Source organism: Maniola hyperantus, chromosome 3, assembly GCF_902806685.2.
Source record: "Maniola hyperantus chromosome 3, iAphHyp1.2, whole genome shotgun sequence".
NCBI lineage: Eukaryota > Metazoa > Arthropoda > Insecta > Lepidoptera > Nymphalidae > Maniola > Maniola hyperantus.
Window position 1 is genome coordinate 15,438,882 of NC_048538.1, and position 25,466 is coordinate 15,464,347.

Consider the following 25,466-nt stretch of genomic DNA (forward strand, 5'->3'; position numbering starts at 1 on the left):
ACGCCATCTGCTACCACCGTGCGGAACCTCAACGTTACGACGTTACCTTCTCGCATTGTCGTGGTTCATACCCAATGCTACTAATGCATAGTTTGTGCTAAGCTACATAGATGGCGCTGAAGTTTAAAGTTTAAGAAATAGATGGCGTTGATATGATTTATAAAATTACAAATTCCACAAAATAAAAATTAAAATAGTCTCATCTCAAGTTTGATTTTTTACATAAATAATGGATTTTTGGATAAATAATAATGTACTATCATTATAATACTTTATATGAGAAAAACATGAGCCTATTAGGAAGTCGATTAAAAATCAAATGGCATCTGCCATGAGAAGATAAGAGATTAAATACAATTCTCTAATTGTTTTTTGTATCTTCCTATTAAAGTGGTAATAAATTAAATTAAAAATTCTCAAAATAATTGTAAGTCCAATAAAACAATTTCAATTTAGTCTCATAGTTATTTACTTAACTTATATTACGATTCCTACAAAAACATGCTTTACATAAATAACAAAATAATAAGCTATCGTTTTCATTATGTCAGCCATCTTTGTTCGTTGAGATCCGTATCGAAGTCTTGTTCATTTTAGAAAAATGACCAATTTTGTTTTACAAATTGGTAAGTATGTAGAACTTTGGATGATCTTGGATGATGAATCTTAAAACTACCTCTACCTTTGAAATTCCTCGCTCCTTTGAAATTTTAAATAGGTAGGCACGGCACCTAGTTAGTTACTTACCTACGTCTAGTTTATTGTAGGTACGGTAAATCTTAAATTTCATGTCCTTACCTAGGTACCTACCTACTCAATATTATTTCAGTCTCAATAGATTGAAATTATTTTTGTAACAAAATTACATTAAAAATTGTGAATTCAGTCTTGGACTTTTTATCAAGGTCCTAATTAGAATTTTTATTCGAAAGTCAGCTTAGGTTTTTTTGTACTTACATGAAAATTGAAAATACGTTCTTGTATTTTCGAGAATATTTCACCGTTATGTACATACAGATAAAACAAAAAATTAACCCACCGTTTTTTTCTGAATTCAAAATGCCTATGTAGGTACCTACCCACTTATTTTTTTTTAATCAAGGCCACTTCAAAGGAGTTGTTCATGTTATACTTTGAGCGGTTTCGGAGTCTCTTTCTTTTCCGGCGCTTGCGCAGGCGGGGAGTCTGTTTCCGATTTGCATCTCTTTGCCTTGACTATACCCACTACTGCTAGCGCCACCTGAAATAACACATTTTGACTTTTTAGACTTCAAAAAGATAATTTTAAACGCTGAAAGTCACGGAAAAAGGACATGGGAAATAACTACCTCGTGAGCGCAGCGAGCCTGCATTTTTTGTAATTTTTCCAAAAGAGTTACTTACAAAGTATCCCAATTATTTTATGACTTTATGAATTCTAGCTAATTCGCTGCTACTTCGCACGGGTGAGCTTACTAATTTTAATAACTAGTTTAATAAAATGAAAGTTCTAGTCTTTGACCGTGCGGTCCGATTGCTTCCCGTGGATGTCCCTCAGAATACAGGAATGTCCTAAAAGGCGACTAAGGGACACGCCGAATGGTGGCGGTTCTGATGTATTCACCAAACAAAAGCATTCCCAAGGAGGTTTACATCAGGTAGGCGGCCGGCTGTAAAACACCATGCCAAATCATCTACAACATGTCAAGAAGTAAAAAGACATGTTGTGCCGATCCATGGATATCTTGGACGATCTACCAAGATGGATATAGAAAGTAATAATTCTTATTGAATTAGTACTTAAAACTTTGCGCCGACCCCACAAAAAGTTAGGATAAAGGACAAGAAGAAGAAGAAAGTTCTAGAGTGGAGACTAGACTATTGCCCTGCAGCAAGATGGATCAACCCTATAAAAAGGCCCTAGCTGGATGAGGAAGACTAAGGACTGGGTGTGGTAGTGCTCTTTGAGAAAGGCTTATGCTTAACATTGGACCAGGCTGAAATACTGATGATAAACTAGACCACATCAGCAAACCGACCAATAATAGACGAACTCACCATAAATATAATGAGTACAATAGTCACGCCGAGCACTGTCTGGGCAGTATCCCGGTACAGCTGAACGACGGATTCCCTGCACCCCACATCGTAGTACTCTTTCTTGGCCTTGCAGGACTCTCTCTCCCTCTCTTGCACGAGGCTGGAGCGATCGGGGTCGTAAGTTGGGCAACAGGAGATGGGCACGTCAGGGGAGAAGAAATTCGGGACGTTCGAACCATGGTAGTCATCTGGACCGTATACTCCGCAGCAAATTAACTGCAAGAGGTTATAAATCATTCTTTAAAGTCGTCTAAAGAGCGTATTTCGACTTTGCTCAGCTCAGGCTAGATACTGTTAAAAGGAGACAGCGTTATATCGCTGACAAAAATCTGTTTCGTTTGAACTGAAACTTCAGGTTGAGCAAAGTCAAAGAATGCTCTCTAGATCTCAGCCTCAGACTGTGCTCTAACTCAAATGTGAACTTTACTTAGTGTTAAAACGAGGCAGATTTAAATGTAAGAGACGATAGATTATTGTCTCGTTTTTTATTTGCCCTCCTTGTCTTAGGTATTTGATAAAAAGTTACAACTGATATAATTAGCTGGCAACATCCTTATTATTAGAGCGATATGAATAATAATGTCTTGTGAAAGTGGATGGACAACCGAGGCATTTATATCTTTGCTTACATCATGCTGTATATTGTTCCACAGCCTGACATGCTTGGGGGGTCCCCTCGCGTTAGCCCGAAGGAGTCTGACAGAGCCCGGCTCAGGTTAACCTCGTCTTTGTCATTCAACTGCGTGACGATCTCCATCAGTGCAGCTTGAATGGTGTAATTAGTTGGCAACTTCTCTCTTAGTAGCGAAATGCACTGTCTTGGGAAAGTGGAGGGACACCGGACAATCGAGGTACTTACATCATGCTGTATATTGTTCCACAGCTTGACATGCCTGGGGGAGTCCCCTCGCGCTAGCCCGAAGGAGTCTGACAGAGCCCGGCTCAGGTTGACCTCGTCTTCGTCATTCAACTGAGTGGCGATCCCCATCAGTACACCTTGGATGATCGCCAGAATTAGCAGTACCACTGAAGCCTGCAAGAAAAGGAATTAGACTGGAATTAAATTTTGTTTGCCTTTATTTTAGTGCTCTTTTCTTCTTCTTCTTCTAAATATATAAAAGGAAAAGGTGACTGACTGACTGACCGACTGACTGATCTATCAACTCACAGCTCAAACCACTGGACGGATCGGGCTGAAATTTGGCATGCGGATAGCTATTATGATGTAGACGTCCGCTATGAAAGGATTTTTGAAAATTCAACCCCTAAGGGGGTAAAATAGGGGTTTAAAATTTTTGTAGTCCACGCGGACGAAGTCACGAGCGTAAGCTAGTATGTAATATTTTTTGAAATTGTATACGCAACACCAAATAATTCAAAAAAAAAATACAGAAAAATCCAGTAGGTTGGTACGGAATTAAAAACCTGTGAAATATTTGAAGCAGTTTCCGGATTTTATTCTATCGAGAAAATGGTTGAATCGAGATTCGTGTCTCTATGTCTTGAAAATTTAGTTCCAATAATCACTAGTTTTTAAAGAAAAATCCGCTCAAGTACGAGTTGGTCTCACACACAAAGGGTTCCGTATTCGTACCATATTGTACTAGAATTAACATTTTTTACTGGAAACAAATAAACTATTAATAAACTTAAATCTAAAAAAAAAGAAAACAATATTAAATTAAAACTAAAATAAATTAAATTAAATCTAAAACCTCATCGAGACCACCGCAGCGAGGCATTGTACCCAAGATGCTGGCAGCATTACCCCTTTGGATGGCCAAACTAATTCTTTGGCCAAGGTAGCTGCCAGCTCTCGGGTCCCCGGTTGACTCGATAACTCTTTTCGCAATTTCTTCAAAAAGAGCTCGAGCCCCCGGGCCCCACGGCCCCAAGGTCTCCACACCAAAAGGCACGAATACGAAGCTCCCATCGAGGTTTTCATATTTGCGCCTTTTGGCCTGTTCGGCGCTGATGGCCGCTGCACCCGCCATAGAGGAGGTCGCCTGAATGTGGGATGCAGCTAAAGTGTCTACACAAGTTGCATCCCAAACAAGCGACCTGCCCATCTTCCACGGTACGAGCGTCATACCATCAGGTCTCTTGCCATCGCCACGTGCCAAACCAATAGGTTCTAGTACAGCTGGCACATGGGCGGTGGCAAGGGACCTCCGGATGATGTCGTTAAGGGTACTATGGCGGGAGAAGCGACCAGCGCTTCTCGAACAGGAGAGTCCATGGTGGCCGAAGGCGTCAACGCAGTCACCGCAGTGGCAACGGTGAGGCTGGTTTATTGTGGCGCCAAGCCTAAGACCAATCAAAACAGAAAGTGTCGTATGGTCTAACAGAGTGCCCAGGTTGGCAGAGGGAAGAGCATGTAGCCAGTAGCCGGACTCTTTTGCAGAGACAGCGAGAAGACGAGCACGGTCTTTTTTAGAATTTGCGTTTGCTAGTAAAGTGTCAAATGTCGTTTTGCAAATAATGTCGTCCCACTGTCTCTGGGAAGAAAGAGAAACCGGCACTTGGCTGGGACTATGCATGGACCATTCATTTCTTGCCTCTGTTAAGCCAGACACCTCTATGGAACCCAAAGAATTGAATATAATCTTGCCATAGAGAGTGTGTGTACTGTAAACAGAGGAAAGAAATGCTGGCAGCGAAACACTAGAAATTTTGCGAATTCCCAGGCCTCCATACCTGATTGGAAGAGAAGCCTGGGACCATGCTTGATTACTTATTGGACAATTTAGAATACTAGTGAGAATATTTTTAACAAAAGCATCTAAATTGTCCAATAAAGTATTAAATTTCCAAAGTGGAGAACATCTTAGATAGTAAGTAAATTTTGGAACAAATAAACAAAACCGCAATATTGTGAGAGCCATATGTGGATTAATTTCAAACATACGGTGGGAGTTACTACTAAATTTTTTTTACTTAAGTATATTTTGTGATATAACCTGGATATAACCAAATAAAGAGCAAACAAATTCACGGTTTGCGAATTTTTCCCTTTACTTTGCTAGTGTACCCTATAGGATTTTATTTCCTTGACGAGTCTTGACTGACCGATAGACAACGAACAGATCCTATAAGGGTTCCTTTGCTTCTCTGGAGATACGGAACCCTAAAAAGTTCCAAAAGTAAGTAACAAAATTTTGTTTAAGGGCCGTGAAAACACGTTAGTAAGAACACATAATAATAAAATTATTAGTTTCATAATTTTACATTTTATAATCAGTTCTAGAATCTTTAAATTTCCTAAGTTTTGATAAATTTACAAGCGGCTGCGGCAGTCTAGTCCTCAAGGTGGTGTATATTATATTGGTGGTGGTAGGTGGTAAGCAACACACCACAGCTCGCGTGATTTGCCACTACCTACCCCATACCGTTGTTTCACTGAACTTGAATACATTAATTCTCAAGGTGAAGTGTTAAGTGTTATTTACCCTTTTTTGACTTGGAAATTGTGTGATAAGGGAGGAATAAAACCAAAGCTTTAAATCGACAAGAACACTAAAATTCCGTGGTAGGTAACTAAACTAAAATTAAAACCAATAAAACTGGTGTATGAACTAACCGAGTTACTGTACATAATTCGTAAAATATTGTGGATTAAAGCTTGCTTATGATGTATATGAGTTTATATTCCTCAAAGAATTTGGTGAAATTCTACGGGTGATATATAGATCGGGTGATAGATAATCAATCTATCATCTCTCAGTCACAAGGGACCAAGTGCTTTCAAACCTGGTAAAACTCATGCAATGGACTGTCAATGGATTTTTGAAAATTAAACCCCTAAGAGGGTGAAATAGGGGTTTGAAATTTGTATAGTCCACGCGGACGAAGTCGCGAGCATAAGCTAGTGGAATAATAAAAGGTCACTTACTATCATAAGCCGCTGCGTCTTCTTCGTCATCACAGCTACTATAGAGTAGATGGCTATAGAAAGTGTGATGGCCGCTGTGATGGCTATGATGATCATCGCCACCCTTCTCCCCGACTGCTCATCAGTGAAGATTTTTATCGCGATCGCCGTGGTCACTGATACTGCGATCAGTGCTATTGATTTCACCTGCAAAAGGATTTTTTTAAATGACCCTTCATATATGATCATCTTAAGTCTCAACCCATCATCGCCGGCTCATAATCAAACACGGGTCTCTTCTCAAAATGAAAAGTGCCGATTGGCAGACTGCACACACCTTTGAGAACCTTCGTCATCATCATCATCAGCCTGTGGACGTCCACTGTTGGACATAGGCCTTCCCTAAAGAGCGCCACCACACCCGGTCCTCAGTCTTCCTCATCCAGCCACTTCCTGCCAGCCTCTTTATATCGTCGGTCCATCGTGCTGGAAGGCGTCCCAGACTACGCGTGCTTAGACGCGGTCTCCTCTCAAGAACTTTCCGGCTCCAACGGCCATCGCCTCTACGACAGGCATGACCTGCCCACTGCCACTTCAGTTTTTTAATAGTTCGGGCTATTTCAGAATACCGAATATATTATGTACCTAGATCAGAGTTAATATATAATAATAATATTTTTAGAGTCTGTGCCAATAAGGTGTCATTGTAGAGTCATAAAAAAATATGAAGGCGGTACTTATAGACGATTCGCGCAGCGCGAATAAGCTAATTGGCACCCAAAAAATATTATTATAGAACTATAATATTAACTCTTGTTAATAATCTGGTATACATAATAATATATTCGGTAATAAATTAAGTTATTTTTTAATTTTAAGTGTACAAACACGGTTAGGTATTGAAGTCGGTTTTTTAGCATCTAATCTTCACAATCCAATAGGTCCCCACGACGCGGCTCGAGTAAATCCCTATTTAACCTCTTTTCTAGTAGGTACAATAATTCTAGAAATCAAGAATTTACTCACGATATTTATAATTGCTAACACTAAATAGATTATTTTGAGAATTAAATTGCATCGTTTCTTCTTTCTCTCAACCTCCGGGTCTTCCGTATGAGTCGGAGTTATTCCGAATAGTTTGCCGAGCCCCTCGGCGCGGGGTTGCGACGGTTGGGGTTGGGGGTCCAGGACCTGCCCCTTTTCTGTACAAATAAAATCAAAATCATTTCATGTAGGAAAACTAGTTGTCTCTTATGCTTCGTCAGTGACACTACCACCGGTTCGGAATACAGATTGTACTGAGAAGAGCCGGCAAGAAACTCAGCAGTTGCTCTTTTCAAATCATAAAGTTACAATATGTAACAATAAACTACGCCATCTTGTGAGCAATTGAAAGCTGAGGTCTCATCAGCCCGTTGCTTCCATGCAACTTTGTCACTAAGAATTTATCAAATTGTACAGTAGCCTCACTTAATAAGTGTGTTTTTAGCTTTTTGTTGTTTAAATTTATGTAATGGCAAATCTAGCAAATCCTTTCAGAACTACTATATTATTACTAGCTAACCCGCCCCGGCTTCGCTCGGGTGGAATTTAGAAAATCGAGGTGGGGAATGAATTTACAAACTTCATTAGTGACCGAAAACCCAAATACCAATTTTCATGCAAATAACTTGAAAAATGACGGACTTTCATACAAACTTTCATCCCCTATTTAACCCACTTAGGGGTGGAATTTCGAAAAATCCTTTCTTAGTGGATACCTACTCTTTATAAAGAACACACCCTCAAACTTTCATGTCTCTAGGACCAGTGGTTTAGGCTGTGCGTTGATATATATGTCAGTCAGTCAGTCAGGACTTTGAATTTTATATATATAGATAGAATCCAAATACCTACTCACTACTTTTATTATCATTATGGTCAAAGCTTTTAAATTGTAGAACAATATCTAGATATAATCATACCGAAACTACTGAACGGATTTGAATTTTGAATGCAATTTCATGTAAATTGACATAATGTCTTTTGTAGGGACTTCTACTCATCAGAGTTTTGCCCTGCCTAAATCCAGCGGCTCCCTGCGACTCTTTTAATGTCGTCTGTCTATCTAGTGGAGGGTTTGCGGTATGAGGTCACCATTTTAGCACCGCGCACCGTAGGACCCCAACGTCTACCAGTTTTTCGAACTATGTGCCCACTCCATTGCCACTTTAACTTTAGTTATGGAGTAACTCGATCAAAAAACAAGTCTTTGAAGTTTATAAAAAGGCCAGACTGTCGACAGTGAGGCGCATAACATCTGCCCTCAAATTCGTGATGACCACGAACGCTCTGCCAACAGTGTTACGACGAATAAGAAGAAAAGGAACATACCTGGAGGCGTCACCGCGTTCCCCATGGCTGGCCAATACGCTGGGACTGCGAACGCGTCATCTGGTCCTGTATTTATATAGAGGGTATACTATACAGCGTGTTTGTACAATGGTCATGGCCATGGACCACTGCTTGACTGAATATAATGGGCTATGAAGTTATTCATGTGGTTTGCGTTACAATCGAATCGGAATTTTATGTTGATATCAATGTAGGTAGGTACTTCAGAGTTTTACTCACTTTCAATACGCAAGGTAAATTCCTAGTATTGTGATAATAATATAATAGACTAGCTTATGCCTGCGACTTCCTCCGCGTGGACTAGGTACACAAATCTATATCCTACTAATATTATAAATGTGAAAGTGTGGATGCTTGAATGTTTGGATGTTTGTTACTCAATCACACAAAAACGCCTGAACGGATTTTGATGAAATTTGGAATGGAGATAAATTATACCCTGGATTAACATATGGGCTACTTTTTATCCCAAAAAATCAAAGAATTCCCGCGGGATTTTGAAAAATGTAAATCCACGCGTACGAAGTCGCGGGCATCAGCTAGTGTATAATATAAAAGAAAAAGCTGTCCGACTGATTCACTGATCTATCAAAGCACAGCTCAAACAATTGGACGGATCGGGCTGTTTGGCATGCAGATAGCTATTACGACGTTAGACATCCGCTAAGAAAGGTTTTCATAAATTCAACAATAGAGGTTTTTAAATTTGTGTAGTCCACGTGGATGAAGTCGCGAGAATAAGCTAGTTTTAATATATATTAATAGAATATAATATATAGAATAGATTACGTAGGAGTTTCTTTATGAAGTACTCAACTGAAGAAAATATATTAATTCTTATTTTATTAGTTGCTTATCAGTTTAATGTCTATTTGTGTAGTGATTAAAGAAGATAATCTTCATCTTTTGTGGCATACCTACATTTACATTCTTGCTTTTATCGAAGCACTTGTAACTTGACATTGGACTAAAAGAACTGTTGAACGATGATAATGTTCATTGATTACGAAACGAAAATAAAACGAACGAAACGAAATGAAATATAAAATTTAAGTAAGTATTTAATTTCTTTTAACTTGTAGGTACCCAATTTGCTATTGCGGAAGCACATTGTTATTTGACTTAGCTTTGAGAAAATTGGTGACTGATATTATTATGTTCATTGATTATGAAACGAAATGAAACGATCGAAACGAAATAAAATGTAATAGTAAAGACCATTGATATAGGAGGAATCTACCTACGCTTAAAAACAGCTCAAATAGTATTAAGTGACTGTTTTTGGAATATTTTGCTGTATGGAAAAATACCAAAAATAAGTCAAGCGTAAAACCGTATATTTTAAGATTTTTTTCAGTATTTGATTGAGTTTTCAAAAACTGAAAAGTAGCTAAGTAAGTAGGTTAGTTCAGTCAGCTGACTACTATAGAATAGAATAGAATGTTTTTTTATTCATGTAAACTTTTACAAGTGCTTATGAAGAGTTACTCTATTCTTTCTCTCTCTTAACTTTAAGAATAGATACAATAATAAAATGAATTTCATACGATATGAATAGCAGGGTCGAAAAAATAACACATACGTAAAATCTCCTAGCAAAATGAAAGAAAACTAACTGGTCCGAGTAAGTAATGAAAAAAATATGACAGAGTAATTAACTTACTGCGTGAATTATAAATCACTGTCCTATTATTTTCTAAGCTGTGTACAAAATGTTCTCGCATAATTTCTTTTAAAATTTCAATTGTTTCTTAAATCACTGACTAACAAAAAACACAACTTTTAAAGTTTAACATTTTTTTAACATTTCTGGCGCACTTGTTATATTTTTAAGGAGTTTTTAAGATGTGCACTCCCAATAATATGTGATATTACTATGTTCTTTAACGATACGCAACAATAGGTATGCGCTCAAGATATATTAACACTTCTAATGTATGTTTTGCGTCAATGTGTACGCTAAATAATAAGATAACTCGTATTATTATGTAACAATGGGGATTTATAGCAATATAATAAAAAATACTTAGTTTTCGCGAGTTTTTTCTCTGTAGCGGTTATCGTCTGTTAATTGTTTAAATAAACAAATTTTGGCGTCGTGACGTGGTATGTTATAAAAAGCATATTCTCACGAAAAATATCTAAGTATTTATAAATACTTAACACGCATTTTTTCCTATGGATTTTCGTTGCTTACCTATTCACTTACTTTTCTGGCTTCCGTATCGAAGGGTGCCAAATGCCAATGCAATCGGACTCCGCCTCTGTCTATCGTCTGTCTGTCAGCGGGCTGTATCTCATGAACCCTAATAGGTAGAGACGAAATTTTCACAAAGTATACTTATTGGTTGCCGTTCTAACAACAAATAATAAAAATTTCTAAATAGCCGCCATTCAAATTAAAAAAAATTGAAAAGTACGTACGAGTAGGTGCAGGTACTGTTACATCTTGTACTATGGTACGGAACCCTTGATGTGCGAGTCCGACTGTTATTTTCTCTGTTTAAGGATCATTTTTTGCAAATGCTTGGTAATTAATCCAAATTGAGTAATGAAGGAAAGACTTTTCTTATTTTGTTATTCTTTAAATTTTCTTTACAGGTTGTTATAAGTAGGTAAGTACTTAGATAAATATGTGTACCTATTATTACACATGCATCAGGAAGATTAATTTTGTGTCCTACATTTCGCTTCTACACAAATAAATTTAGTTGTAAGGTCAACAACAAAAACTAATTATTTATTCATTTTACCTATAGGCTGCGACAGGTTGAAATGGCAATCGGGGTATGAGGCGGGGAGACCCGCACGTCACCCGCGCTCGCCCGCACCGGGTGCGCGGGGGCTGTCAGAGTGTGCGGGGCATCTATACGTTTTTGGCGTACTTCGCGTTGCTAGTCCGGTTAACCAAACTAATGCAACTTTTTAGCGGCAAAAGTTCAGTTAACCGGATGAACTTCTGCCTGCCACTAGAAGATTATTTAATCCTAAAGCTACGAGGGTTCCAAACGCGCCCAGATCTGAGTCTGAGCCCACAACAAACTGCGGGTTTTTAAAAATTAAATGCCTCTAGGTAATCTTTTTAAGCAGACCATAATAATTTATGGTCTGCATAAAAATACTACAAGTATCTTCTTTGGGATACTGGGAACATGTTTGATGTTCCCAGTCTCCCTCCCGCTAACTTCACGCAAAAAAATAATGTTAGTAGCATAACGAACTATGAGTGAATGAGGCACATAGTTCAAAAACACGATAGATGTTGGGGCCCAAAGCTGCTCGCATGGCGACCTCGCACCGGAAAGCGCAGCATTTGAAGACCCCCTAGGTGGACAGTACCCGTAGTATAAGATTTTACGTCTCACCAAAAGTTGCTAGAATTCGAGAATCGAAACACAATAATATCAAAGTAAAATGGACCTAAAGAACCTTGAATTGAAGTCAAAAATTCAATGCCACTGATTTTAATTTCGCAAGGTTTCCGCTTGGAGCGCTGGCTGTAGATGTGAAGACAAACTTGAGCTTTAAAACAAGGTTTAGTTTACTTTATTATCCAGTTAGTTTACTATAACGCAGAAGTGTTTCGACTCTCGAATTCTAGCAACGTTTGGTGTGACGTAAAATCTTATACTACGGGTACAGATGACGTCAAACGAGTCGCATGCTGCCGGCGTAGGATCATGACGTATGGAAATCCGTACAAGAGACCTATGCCCAGCAGTGGACGTCTATCGGTTGATAAAGATGATGATGATGGGATAGTGATGAGGAAAATATTTTTATTTTATTTTTTCACACAAAGCAAATAAAAATAATTGTTTAAGTCGGTAGACAAGTGAACTTTTTTGCAGACCGTAGAATAAGCTTGTAAAAGCTTACATTGGTTAGCACCACTCATCGGCGTTGCCATGACGATGGTACCACAAACACTACGCACAATTCGAAGGTACCAACTACCACCTAACCTCCACCCCCAAGGTCTTTGCCCAAGGACGCTAAATTTGCGATTGCCTACTTAGGTAGCAGACAGGTAGGTACATATTCTGGGAGCATAAAAGTGCTATAATGAGAGGTCGATAAATAAGTATAAAGTCCGTGACAGATCACGATGGCAATCAGGAAGGGAACGCCCCGCAAAGCCCCCGCACTAGCCCGGTGCGTACGAGTGCGGGTGACGTGCGGATGTGCGGGGCGTCCCCACGCCTCATACCCCGATTGCCATCTTAACCTTTCGCGTACAAGTACCGCAAATTGCTATTGCGCTGAAACCATGTCTCATTAACATCGAAATGACGTCATTTTGACGTCATCCCAATTAAAAATATACCGTCAGCTCTAAACTTCAGTCTATTGCTTCTTCTTCTTGTCACTAAAAGGGCGGCCACGCGCATTAGCAATTTGCGGGACTTATACTATAGAATTTCGACAAGTAGAATACATTAAACAAATCTATAATAAGCCACCCTTTCGGCAAAGACTACAATAAATAAAAATAAGAGAATTTTGCGTCATCAGCAGAATTGCGGAGTTTTTTTTTTTAAAGAATATTAGCCATGTTAAATGACTAATATTCCCCTTTCCTCTCCAACTAAGCGTCAGGCTTGTGCTAGGAGTAGGTACGACAATAGTGCAACGGGCGGGGTTTGAACCGTTCGACCTTTCGGTTTTCAGTCCACTCCTTTACCCGTTGAGCTATTGAGGATGTAAGTTGGGACTTGGAGTACAATCATGAAGATATTGCTTGGTACTTGGTAGTTATAATATCAAATTCATCATCAGCAGTTCCTAAAACTCGGTTACTTAGGAGCCCAGTAACTTTGCATTACAACATAAGGATTAAAGGGTTAGATCCACGAATTAAAATTTATGGGACCATCTCGCGAACCTCTATAGTGACATAGGTTATATATTTTATTTTTATAAAAAATTAGAGATCCCTGCGAAAATTGTAATAAGCTATCCGTGCGAAGCCAGTGCGGGTCGCTAGTTGGGAAATAAAAGGAAAACTAAGTAGGTAAGTTAGTACTACGTCCCACGGGAATATAATCTTACACGCGCGTCCTACTTATGAAGGTAGTATCACAGAGTACATTGAATATTGGGTAGGATACCTTCAATGTAGTAGGTAGGTACTCTATAATTGTGTCGAGTAGTGTTATAATTCACCAAAACAAACATTAATTTCCCTAAATCTGGACCACCTTCATTGACACGGTTTACTTTAATTATTTATACAGATATCCATCTAAGGAACTTTTTATAACCTCTTTTGGGAAGCCCATAAATAGGTACTTAACAGGCGAAAATAAAAACCATGAACGCTCAATTTGGTAATACTTAATAGGTACGAGTACCTTTAAAATATACTTAGTTTTGGCTGATTCTGTAAGACTTTTGACACTTACTAAATACTAATACATTTAGGAACTAACACGAAAATCCTCAAGGAACAACCAAATCACATACTACATTTCAACATGAGGTTATTCAAGAGCGGGGCAATAAATTCCTGAAAAGGCGGCAATGCATGGGTGGTTCCTCTGATACCTATTGCAAATGTTCATGAGCGGCGATGATACCACCTTATCGGGTGACCTCAAAATAAAAATTAAAAAACCATTCCTTTCAAGATACTATTTGCGAAGGAGTCAAACTCCTCGAAGTGTTTATTTAATAAAACTTATGACATTTTATTCTTTTCAAGACAAGATTGCTCTTTAGTATTAAAAGGCTATGCTTATTTCTATAAGTGATCAAATCAGTAATGTGGAGATCCGTAGAAGAACCGAAGTAACTGACATAGCTAGCTCAACGTGTTGCGAACCTAAATTGGCAATAAGCAGTTCGTAGAACCGATAAACATTGAGGTACCAAGATAAGGAATTGCAAATATTGCAAAGAATCAGTAACCCTTATCAGTACCCTTATTAGTTATTATAAATGCGACAATGTGTTTGTTTGTTGGTTTATTGGTTTGTTGGTTTGTCCTTCAATCACGTCGTAACGGAGCAACGGATTGACGTGATTTTCTGCATGGATTTAATCAAAGACCTGGGGAGTGATATAGGCTACTTTTTATCCCGGAAGACCAATGAGCTCCCACAGGATTGTTAAAAACCTAAATCCACGAGGAAGAAGTCGCGGGCGTCAGCTTGTTAGAAATAAGGTACGATCGCAAGATATTATTTATACTTAGCATAGCATTTCAGTCTGGTATAGCGTAGAACATAAAATGGGGAAAATGCAGATTTTTTTATTTTTATTCAGATACAAGTTAGCCCTTGACTGCAATCTCACCTGGTGGTAAGTGATGATGCAGTCTAAGATGATAGCGGGCTAACCTGGAAGGGGTATGGCAGTTTTTAATAAACCCATACCCCTTTGGTTTCTACACGGCATCGTACCGGAACGCTAAATCGCTTGGCGGCACGGCTTTGCCGGTAGGGTGGTAACTATCCACGGCCGAAGCCTCCCAACAGACCAGACCAGAAATTTAGAAATTATAAAATTCCAAACCCCTGCCAGGAATCGAACCCGTAACCTCCCACTATTAAGACCACAGCGCTCACCACTGCGCCAGGGAGGTCGTCAAAAATCGAAAAAAATATTCGAAAAAATTACAGTTAAATTTATTTTTTGTGTGTTATTTTTAATCTATAATCATAATTACATATTCACAGCCAGTGATGGTTGTTGCTAAGTTCGATATACCCTGTAATAATTCACCGAGACTATTTTATTAATCGGTGTAACAAGCCAGGTACAACGGAATTTCATAGTTATTATAATAAGTCATCGAACGTAGATCGAAGAAAGTGTTAAGGTGGTGAGCTATTGACCTCAGGGTGAGAGGACTCTATAGTGGTTACAATCGGTTGCCATGGCGATTTGTCGTAGTACTTTAGGGTTGCCAAACGTCCAGCGAAATGCGGAATGTCCTATGAAGATGATTAAATTGTACAAGATATTTTTTTTATTCCGTTACAATTATTTAAATGGAATAAAACGATCTGAGTCAAGGGATAACTTAAGTTAGCTTAACTGACGTAAATTAGTAACTTAAGTTAGTTAGTTAGTTAATTTTAACTACTTAACTTAGAGTTCCTAAGACTAACTAGAACCTAGAAGACTAACTTGAGAGCGACTATTTTTATCGAGTAAAATCAAAGACCTAGAATCATGAAATTTGGCAGGTAGGTAGATCTTATAGCTGACATTTGGGAAAAAATCTGAAAACCGCGAATTTAGGGTTAGATCACACAAAAAAAATTAAATTGTGGTCATGAACTAATAATTAGTATTTTCAACTTTCCAAGTGAGTGACTATATCAAGTGGGGTATCATATTATGAAAGGTCTTCACCTGTACATTCTAAAACAGATTTTTATTTATTTTTATGCTTCATAGTTTTTGAATTATCCTGCAAAATGTTGAAAAATACGACTGTAGTACGGAACCCTCATTGCGCGAGCCTGACTCGCACTTGGCCGGTTTTTTTCTCTTTGGTATCGTTGAAGTATGAAAACTTCGGCCACGCCTTGTTACTAATGCAAACAGTGGAAATCTCATAAGTCATACCTCGTGTTTCTTACATAAGTAGGTAAGTACTTAATAAATACAATATTTAATGTTTAGGCTCCGATCTTTCCCTATAATCCAAAAGGAAAAGATTAAAGAACGACCTTTTTAATTTTTATTTCATGAAAGTAATTTTTTGATCGTAGCTCGGAAAAGGTTAAAGTTTTCTAAACATAATAATGAATTTCCATTAACGCCTAAATAATTTGTAATACCGATAACTTAAGATCAGTAACCTATTGCTTGTTTGGGTACCAATTAATCTGATCCCTATCACTAGTTTACGGCAGTACAATTAGAGGTCACAGTAATTTTGGGGGTGATTTCAGTGCGTGATTTTACCCCCTCACGCGATACTAAAGCTCTGAACCACTAAATACTGAAGTGGCCGACAGCCGACAACATGCGGACAACAGCTAGCCGACAATAACTACATAGACGCGTGGCTGAAACCGCCACAAGTTCTCGAGTCGGTAGAGCGCGCGAACGCGTTTAAAAAAATAACGTTCGAATTTCAAGCCGTGTTTTCATATTTTGTTTTGAATTATAATCTGTTGAGTGGTACGTGAATTTAAATTTCGAAGATGGAGGGCTGCGGGATGAGTTGCATAAAATACCTTCTGGTTGTTTTTAACGGTTTGTTTATGGTAAGTGTTTTGTCTCTGTTTTCTTTAATCGAATGTTGACATTGCTGTCTCTTTTCAGTGGATTTCAGTAGTATTTTCGTGGTTGTTATTTTTGTCCCGTCGTAAAAAGCGTGCCCTAGTCACAGAAGAAAATAATAGTACTGCCCTAGTGCTCGTACTTATTTATATTACACGGCCGGCTGCGAATTGTTCTTTCGTTTTTATTGATAAAACATATTTTGTAATAAATAAAGTACTTAAGTAGCTATAAAATCGGACTTAGACAATAACTAATTATTAGAAATAATGTAACGATGTATTTAATTAGGTTTCAATATGAAAGTAATCTAAAGAAAATTAGGTAAACATCAAACAAGCCAACTCCTTTTTATTAGCCTCTTGAGCTCTCTGTTTAATTTATTTTGCGGGTAATGTAAGAAAGATAAAGCAGAAGAGTAAATAAAGAAAATATCTCACCGAATTGATTAGTTGCGGTAAATACTATCACCATTTTGATTACTTTCTATCACATTTTCACCAAAAAAATTGTATTTAATTAATTAATTAATTAATTTTCTGTTACATTTTTACGCAAAATATATAGTTAAGTACTTGTTCAATACGACCTCTGTCTGATTTACTCTATTAGCAATAAAACCATATCGGAACGAAACAGATCGAGGCCTGCATAATAAAAGTAGATTGCCTTAGAGAATGCTGGCTTAGGAACATCAGGAACTAAATAAGTCATAAGAAGTAGGTACTACATAATAGACTTTATCTATCCATACTTTCTGCCTGTATCAAGATGTTGGTATTTTAACATCATCATCATCATCATCATCAATTCATGGCCGGCTCACTACTGAGCACGGATCTCCTCTCAGAATGAGAAAGGTTTGGCCATAATCCAGATTGGCAGACTACACACACCCTTGAATGTTACTTGCCTACCTAATATAAATATATTAAGACGATTATTTTAAACTATATTCTGCCCGCGGCTTCCCCCGCGTGGCCTACAGGAAACAAATGGCATTTTTTTTTTTCAGAAACAAACATCATAACGTCAGGACACGCACCCTGAACAGCACCGAATAACACATATTATTATAACCTTCATCCCTTTATTGGGGGATTTTCACATAGTCGTTTCTTAGCTGACACCTAACCTCAAGAAAAAACCTACTTTCCAATTTTCAAGTTAATAATATCAATAATTAAAACTTTCCCATACAAACTTTCATCCCCTATTTTACCACCCTTATCGGCAAATTTTCCAAAAAATCCTGAAACACCTATTTCTTCATTTGTGACCGAGAACCCAAATACCAATTTTCATGCAAATAACTTGAAAAATGACGGACTTTCATACAAGCTTCCATCCCCCATTTAACCCACTTAGGGGAAGAATTTAGAAAAATCCTTTCTTAGTGGATACCTACGCTTTACAAAGACCCTCCAAATTACATGTCTTTAGGACCAGCGGTTTAGGCTGTGCGTTGATATATAATATATGTCAGTCAGTCAGTCAGTCAGACAGGACTTTTATGAAGATTATCGATATAATTATGTCGTTAAATCACGAAATTAGCCTAAAATCATTAGTGTCCGAATGTTTGCCGTGGTTGTGTTTCCTAACAAGCTTATTATCATGTAAATCATGTCCACGGAATAGTTTCAAGGATGTCCAACCGATTTCCGTGACGATCGACTAGACTAATCTCTGCTCAAAACACAAAACTGGCCTCTTTTATAAGATTCCGTAGTAAACAGGAACCCTTAGGTAAAAGTTTCGCCGTGTCCGTCTGTATGTCCGACGGTCTGCGGCTTAGCTTAGGTAGTACTAGAAAGTTGTTCCTAATTTGGGTTTACATATTTTTGATATTTAAAAAAAAATTACTCATTTAAGAAGCTTATTTACATCAATCTGAGGTCATCGATGCGCAAGCGAACACAGCATCTATGAATAATACAACATTTAAATTGTTAGTTTAATAGTAAAGTTAGCATGAATCATTTTCAAGTTATTTGCAAGATGTGAATTACTTGATAAGCTTGAAGTTAGAGGTATGAAAATTGGCATCTAAGGATACTTACTAGCTTTAAATAATAAAACCTGTTTAAGTTATTATGGGAAATCCCCCTTAAGGGTGGTAAAATAGGGGATGAAGGTTTGTATGGAAAAAATTTAATTATTGTTGACTTGGAAGCTAGGTTCTTTTTAGCTAAGAAAATATTTTGAGAAACCCACTACTAAGGTGGTGAAAGGTAAGAAAACCTACCTACCTAAGAAAACTGTATGAAGTTCGGCCGTAGTGCTATTCTGGGTTACGTATCTACCTTAAGGTGAGACTGAGTGAGTAGGTGAGGCCTTTTGCAGCGAGAAAATTTCTAATCTTATGAGAATGTTGTTACTGCAAGCAATTTTAACCGGCTCAATCGATTGTCCTAGCTTACTCTCAGCCTTTTCATTTAATGCTCAACCTTCAAGAACGCGTCACACGCGCCTTCTAAATGTTCCCAAATCTAACTCAAATTATGCGCGAAATTCTATAATTCCACGCTTGGTACGTACTTATAACAATCAGTTCGCTGAGTTTGACTTATTTTACCTATCAAACAATAAATTTAAAAAGGAATTAAGAAACTATCATCGTAAAACAAAAAAAAAGTAGCTAATATCTAAATATGCATGCAATCATACACTCCCATTTACACACACACACACATGCACACACGCTCACACATACTCATAAGCACACACTCACACACGCATACACACACACATACAATCATACACACACTGTTGTAATTTTATTTTATTATTGTATATACCTACATTTATTCTAACTCTATTCTGTTAAAATAGTTTAATTATAATTTTAAGTAATCTCTTTTGGCCTTCTGTTATACCTAGATTTAAATTTAAATAATAATTATGTATTTACGCTGTTGATTACTTTCAAATAAACAAAATAAACAAAATAAAAAAAATAAAAGAAACCAGAAATTTTACGCGGGTGAAGTCGCGGGCAACTGCTAGTATTTTATACTATTTTCTTTCTAATCTATTTTAGAATAGAATAGAATCTAGGCTAGCGGTGGGTTGAGATCAGTGGCGTGCAGCTCATAGAGGCATAAACGCACTGCTTACCCTTATTGTAATAAATCAATGCTTATTTTTCATTTTAACCTGCCGTGTAAATTGTAATAAGTTCATACCTAAATGCATACCCGGGCTTGAACTCCTGTGCACGCCACTGGTTGAGATTATAGGTACAAAGATAGGTACCTAAGTACTGTATTATAACATGGCAGGAGCTAAATGGTGATGAATAATAACATATTATTCAACCTGCAGCCTGCAGAGTATGTACCTAATCCTTAATCAAAGTAACTTGGGCACGTTCACGCTCATGCAACAGTATGCGTCATTCTCTACAATGGGTGACGTATATACGTGGATTCAGTGATTACTGACAAGTTAACTAATGATGCATTATTGTTATTTACCCTGTATTTCTGTATATACCCCATCCAATACAAATAACACATAAGTACGCACGACCTTGGAATTGCCTTGATGGTAAATAATAAAGGGATGATAAATATATTTTTTAATTCGTTTTTCGGACATCTTTTAGATAATATATTTTCTGTAAAATTCACTAGAAATTATCGCACTCGCATCGCCCGCGCTTTATAAAGAAATTGTTATTTTTTTCTGTTAGTTTTGCATTTAATTAGTTATTTGATGCTAATTTCCCTGGCCCTGGTCGAGGAGACTCGACCAGGGCCAGAAATGCATAGAAGTATTTCTGGACCTGGCTAAGGCATTTGATACTGTCTGTATTCCCATACTGTTAGATAAATTGGATAGAATTGGCATCAGAGGTACTCCGTTGCAACTACTGAAAAGTTACCTTATAAATAGAAGACAACAGGTTAAAATTGGTGATGCCCGAAGTCATGAAGCATCAATTACGTACGGTGTACCGCAGGGTAGTGTTTTAGGACCTACCCTGTTCTTAATATATATAAACGACCTCGCTCTCATTGATCGAAACAAATGCAATATTTATTCATATGCAGACGATACTGCCTTTATTTTTCACGGTGATACTTGGGAGGAAGCGAAAGTTAATGCTGAGAAAGGTCTAAACGATGTTGTAAATTGGCTAAACAACAATGTGTTGACACTAAATGTATCAAAAACCAAATTTATGACCTTTTCGATTAGAAAACCAGCTCAACCGTCTGACAATTTCATTATAAAATGCCATGCTTGTGATTATCAACAAGGAGTCATATGTGACTGCCCGAACATTGAAAAAGTAACAGAGTACAAATATTTAGGAGTGATAATTGATCAACATCTAAATTGGTATAAACAAATAGACAGTCTGATAAAGAGAACCAGAAATCTTATATGGATCTTTAAAAAACTACGCCATGTTGTACCACCTGAACTATTAAAAACTATATATATCGCACTGGGACAATCAAATTTAATGTACTGTATTCCTGCCTGGGGTAGTGCATGTAAGACCCAACTCATTCACCTAGAGAGAGCACAAAGATCCCTATTAAAAGAAATGTATTTCAGACCATTCCGGTACCCAACACATAGTCTCTATACAACAACCAAATTATTAACCATTAGACAACTATACATCTTGCAAACTATAGCTCGGGTTCACCGCACTACTGAATATAATAGATCACTTCAAGGTAGAAGACGTAACCACGCAGTCATCAACACTGTTTCAATTAATAGGACCCACTTTGCTGGCAGACAATATAAAAACCTTTCAACCTACTTATATAACAAATTAAATAGAACCTTAAACATATACGACATGCAACTCTTTAAATGCAAACAAACAGTAACTAGTTTTCTAAAAATTCTAAACTATATTGATACGGAAAATCTACTAAAATTTCAAATTTAAATTTAAATAAATAATTAAAGCTATATCAAATCAACTACATAAGGAAACACACACAACACACACTCACACACACACACACCCAAACACATACACATACACGCACGACACATTGCATGCTAATTGTTTACACTTAAGTATTTATAGTTTTTGTTAACACAACTATTATGTTTGAGACTGAGGAGGAGGAGCGGGGACCCTGAGACACAGGTTTATCAAACTTACTTCAGGGTTCCTGACACTAAACTGTAAACCGACATTGTTGTCATAAATAAATTTCATTTCATTTCATTTCAATTTCGTAATAGGGCAACGGATGCGAACCGGCGACCTTTCGGATTTAAGTCCGCTCCTACCGTTGAGCTATGTCGGCTACTCTGGTTCTCCTACTAACCTTCCCTAGTCAGACCAAATTAGAACAGCACTTAGTTGATTAATAAAATGAAATAGGACTAATCACTAACTAGTTGGTAGGTACGTATACCTATATAAGCTACTGTGCAAAATTCGTGTAAGGAATAAATAAAGCATCAAGGTGTGGACCACGATCGAGTCACGCGATAGCACAATCATAGCTAATTTATTCAAAAGACCATTTTCAGGCTCCCAATATTGAAAACAAATTCACCTAAATACACTTTTAGATACCACAGTATCGTTAGCAATAATTTAATAGTAAGGAACTGCCCAGAAAAGACAAAATTACTGTACTTTTATGCTGTAACACCGAATATTTTATTTAGTAGTTGACTCCAACTAAACAACCCTTGTACAAGTTATAAGTACGGACTTATATTAGAAAAAGTACAAAAGGCCTTCCTAAGATACCTGTATAAACGTTGCTATGGATATTACCCTATCCTATATCCAAGCAAATTTCTATTAGGTTGCTTAGGGTTCAACTCCCTGGAGGTCAGACGCATTTGCGATCAACTGAAAATTATGTGTCAAATTTTGCGAGGAGATGTTAATGCTCCAGAACTTCATGACCAACTGTGTCGCATACGTGTCCCTGAATCCAATAGTAATCTTCTTCCACGAAAAAACAAACTTTTCGTGGTCCCGCATCATCGCACTGTTGCTAGATCTATGTCACCTATACCCCGTTTATTAGCATCGTTCAACGCGCTTTTGGACAATAATGCTCAATGGGACCCATTTAATGATGGGTCTATAATACTGGTTCGGGAGTTACTGAAGTACGCTGAGAGCATTACATGAATATGTCATTCAATGTTCTCAGCGTACATATTCAAAATCCTTTGATCTTTTATCGTTTTGTATTTTATGTCTTTTTTCTTGTACCTTTATTTGTTTTTAAATTTATTATTAATAATCTAGTTAGTGTTAGTGGCACTGCCGTTCTAATAAGATATAAAATAAATAAAATAATAAATAAAATAAGTAGTAAATTAAAAGCCGTCAACCGATACGCTGCGTAGGAATATTTCTTGGGTCAAATAGCCATGTGAGCTTAGCCCGATTTTGCTGTATAAGGCCTATAATTCTCATTAGTAGGTATATCTCGTCCACGACGCCGCTCATCTTAGAAGTCACGCACATGCCAAAAAACTAGCCAGGTGCGTGTTAGAACAGAACACGCACAAGGTAGGGTTCCATAATCATATTTATAAAAACCACAAATCCAAAAGAAGGTACTTATTTAGAAACAAAGTTATTTTTTGAGTTACCTAATTGTTTTCTCTCTATATTCAATTTGTTTTAAGTCCAACTACAAATTATCTTGATCGACTATAGTTTGTTAGTCAGTAAAAAGTAACCGCCGAGTTTCTCGCTGGTTCTTCTCGGTAGGAACCTTGGAGTACCAGGCTACGGTGCCGCATCGTGTCGTGCTACGATGCGATGTCGTGTCGTGCTACGATGCAGCATCGTAGCGGGCTTACCCGACGCCTAGTTCAGTTCACTGCGATATCGGAACTTTGTGAACTCCGCACCGAGCAATGAAGAAGTACTTACTTTTTTTTTCAAAAAGAATATTAGCCATGTTAAATGACTAATATTCCCCATTCCTTTCCAACTAAGCGTCAAGCTTGTGCTAGGAGTAGGTACGACAATAGTGCAACGGGCGGGGTTTGAACCGTCGACCTTTCGGTTTTCAGTCCACTCCTTTACCGGTTGAGCTATTGAGGCTATTTATATAGATAGATACATATTCCATACCTACCAAGGGCTAACCCAACCAACTATTTTGAAAATGTATAGACTAGCGTTTGGCTGCAATCACACCTGCTGGCAAGTGATGATCCAGCATACTTAGAAGATGCCTATTTACTCTCAAATTCAAAGTCAAATGATTTATTCCAAATAGGTAATAAATTACTCCTTTCGATTGTCAGTTGTTGGATTTGTAAGACATAGTGGTGATAATAATTATTACACAAACTTAAAACTAAAGCTACGAGGGTTCCAAACGCGCCCAGGTCTGAGAAGAGCCCTGCCCTCTTGACTTGAAAGTGCAAATATTAAAAGTGGAGTGACCTACTTTTAGCTTTCATGATGTTTACTAAAGCTTTAAGGGGCTATAATAGGTATATTCAGTACCAAAGGAGTTGAATCGCCTATTCAGTCATATTCTTCCCTGTCATAGATATTTCTTTCATGTCGCTTTTGTCACGGCTAGGCAAATGTAAAATGCACAGGCATAGGTAAATAGGTTTATTATTTATTCTAGACCTAGCCGATACAAAGGATATTGTTACTAGCACAATGCGTTTTGTTTCTGGCTAGACCAAACGACGCGTGAAGGTTGATCCATTTTTTTTATTACAATTCTGGTTAAAGTTACATTGGTTAGGGTTATATTATTATATTATAGGTTTGACATGCTACCCGATTAAGTACCTACAGCAAAGAAAAATAAGGATTGTTTTTTACCAGTCTTCCTGACAGCCACTACCTATTTGTTATTTTTGATCTATCTATCTTCTTCTATCTAAATATATAAATGGAAAAGTTGACTGACTGACTGATCTATCAACGCACAGCTCAAACTACTGGACGGATCGGGCTGAAATTTGGCATGCAGATAGCTATTATGACGTAGGCATCCGCTAGGAAAGGATTTTTGAAAATTCAACTCCTAAGGGGGTGAAATAGGGTTTTGAAATTTTGTAGTCCACGCGGACGAAGTCGCGAGCATAAGCTAGTCTAAATATATAAATGGAAAAGTTGACTGACTGACTGATCTATCAACGCACAGCTCAAACTACTGGACGGATCGAGCTGAAATTTGGCATGCAGATAGCTACAAGATTTAGGCATCCGCTAAGAAAGAATTTTTGAAAATTCAACCCCAAAGGTGTTGAAATAGGGGTTTGAAATTTGTGTAGTCCACGCGGACGATGTCGCGAGCATAAGCTAGTTATACATAAATTTCAGGTTCTACAATAATAAACGTTAACCTACCTTACGTTTACCATATTTTATTATTGGGGCTGATTCTCTTGTACACAATCTCTAAACTAAACTAAAATGACACGTCTAAATCTATTGCCATGCCTGTCATAATGTTTTTTGCGGAAAAGGATAGCACTAGATTTAGAACCGTTAAGTAATTTAGTTTAGTTTAGAGATTTGTGTACAACAGAATCGGCCCCAATGTGTGTTATACGTATTCATGTGCGGTCTCTTTACTGAACTATTTGCCTCAGGGGAATTTAAGACCATATCCAATTATCCAAGTCTTTCTTTAATAAAAGCGGAAGCTCCATAGTCCATACTAACTCTTAGGGCCAAGGTATACTTACGGAGTGAAGTGGAGTACCGAGTCATTTTTGCTAACAACTTAAACTCGGCTTAGTTTACTTTGATTGGTACGGTATTTACGTACATCAGACACATTGCATTGGTATAATGAAAGCTAGAACACTCGAGGAGACCCAAACGCACGACGCTGTTATGCCAAAATGCTTATCATCACTTACCACCAGGTGAGATCACGATCAA

General features: G+C 37.7%; 3 protein-coding genes across 4 annotated transcripts in view; 1 reads left to right on the plus strand and 2 right to left on the minus strand.

Annotated features, from left to right (window-relative positions):
• Positions 1-451: 451 nt before the first annotated feature.
• On the minus strand, positions 452-10,158 carry LOC117996493 (uncharacterized). Its single transcript, XM_069509437.1, has 7 exons — positions 10,008-10,158; positions 8,324-8,389; positions 6,977-7,152; positions 5,972-6,157; positions 2,939-3,112; positions 2,038-2,295; positions 452-1,240 (listed from the first exon to the last, which is right to left on the minus strand). The coding sequence occupies exons 1-7, from the start codon at positions 10,066-10,068 to the stop codon at positions 1,127-1,129; spliced, it is 1,035 nt and encodes a 344-aa protein (XP_069365538.1). The 5' UTR covers positions 10,069-10,158; the 3' UTR covers positions 452-1,126.
• On the minus strand, positions 3,711-4,964 carry LOC138404761 (uncharacterized). The gene has a single exon (XM_069509677.1). It carries the CDS (start codon positions 4,962-4,964, stop codon positions 3,777-3,779), a length of 1,188 nt encoding a protein of 395 aa, XP_069365778.1. The 3' UTR covers positions 3,711-3,776.
• A 6,194-nt stretch (positions 10,159-16,352) lies between the features above and the next one.
• The window catches only part of LOC117996471 (23 kDa integral membrane protein-like), a 191,256-nt gene continuing 182,142 nt past the window's right edge, over positions 16,353-25,466 (plus strand). For both annotated transcript variants that reach the window (XR_011238541.1, XM_034984529.2), the window contains exon 1: positions 16,353-16,569. Coding sequence is in view for 1 of the 2 variants with exons in the window: in XM_034984529.2 (XP_034840420.1) it covers positions 16,507-16,569 (63 nt within the window). In the remaining variant the exon portion in view is untranslated. The remainder of the gene's footprint in view (positions 16,570-25,466) is intronic.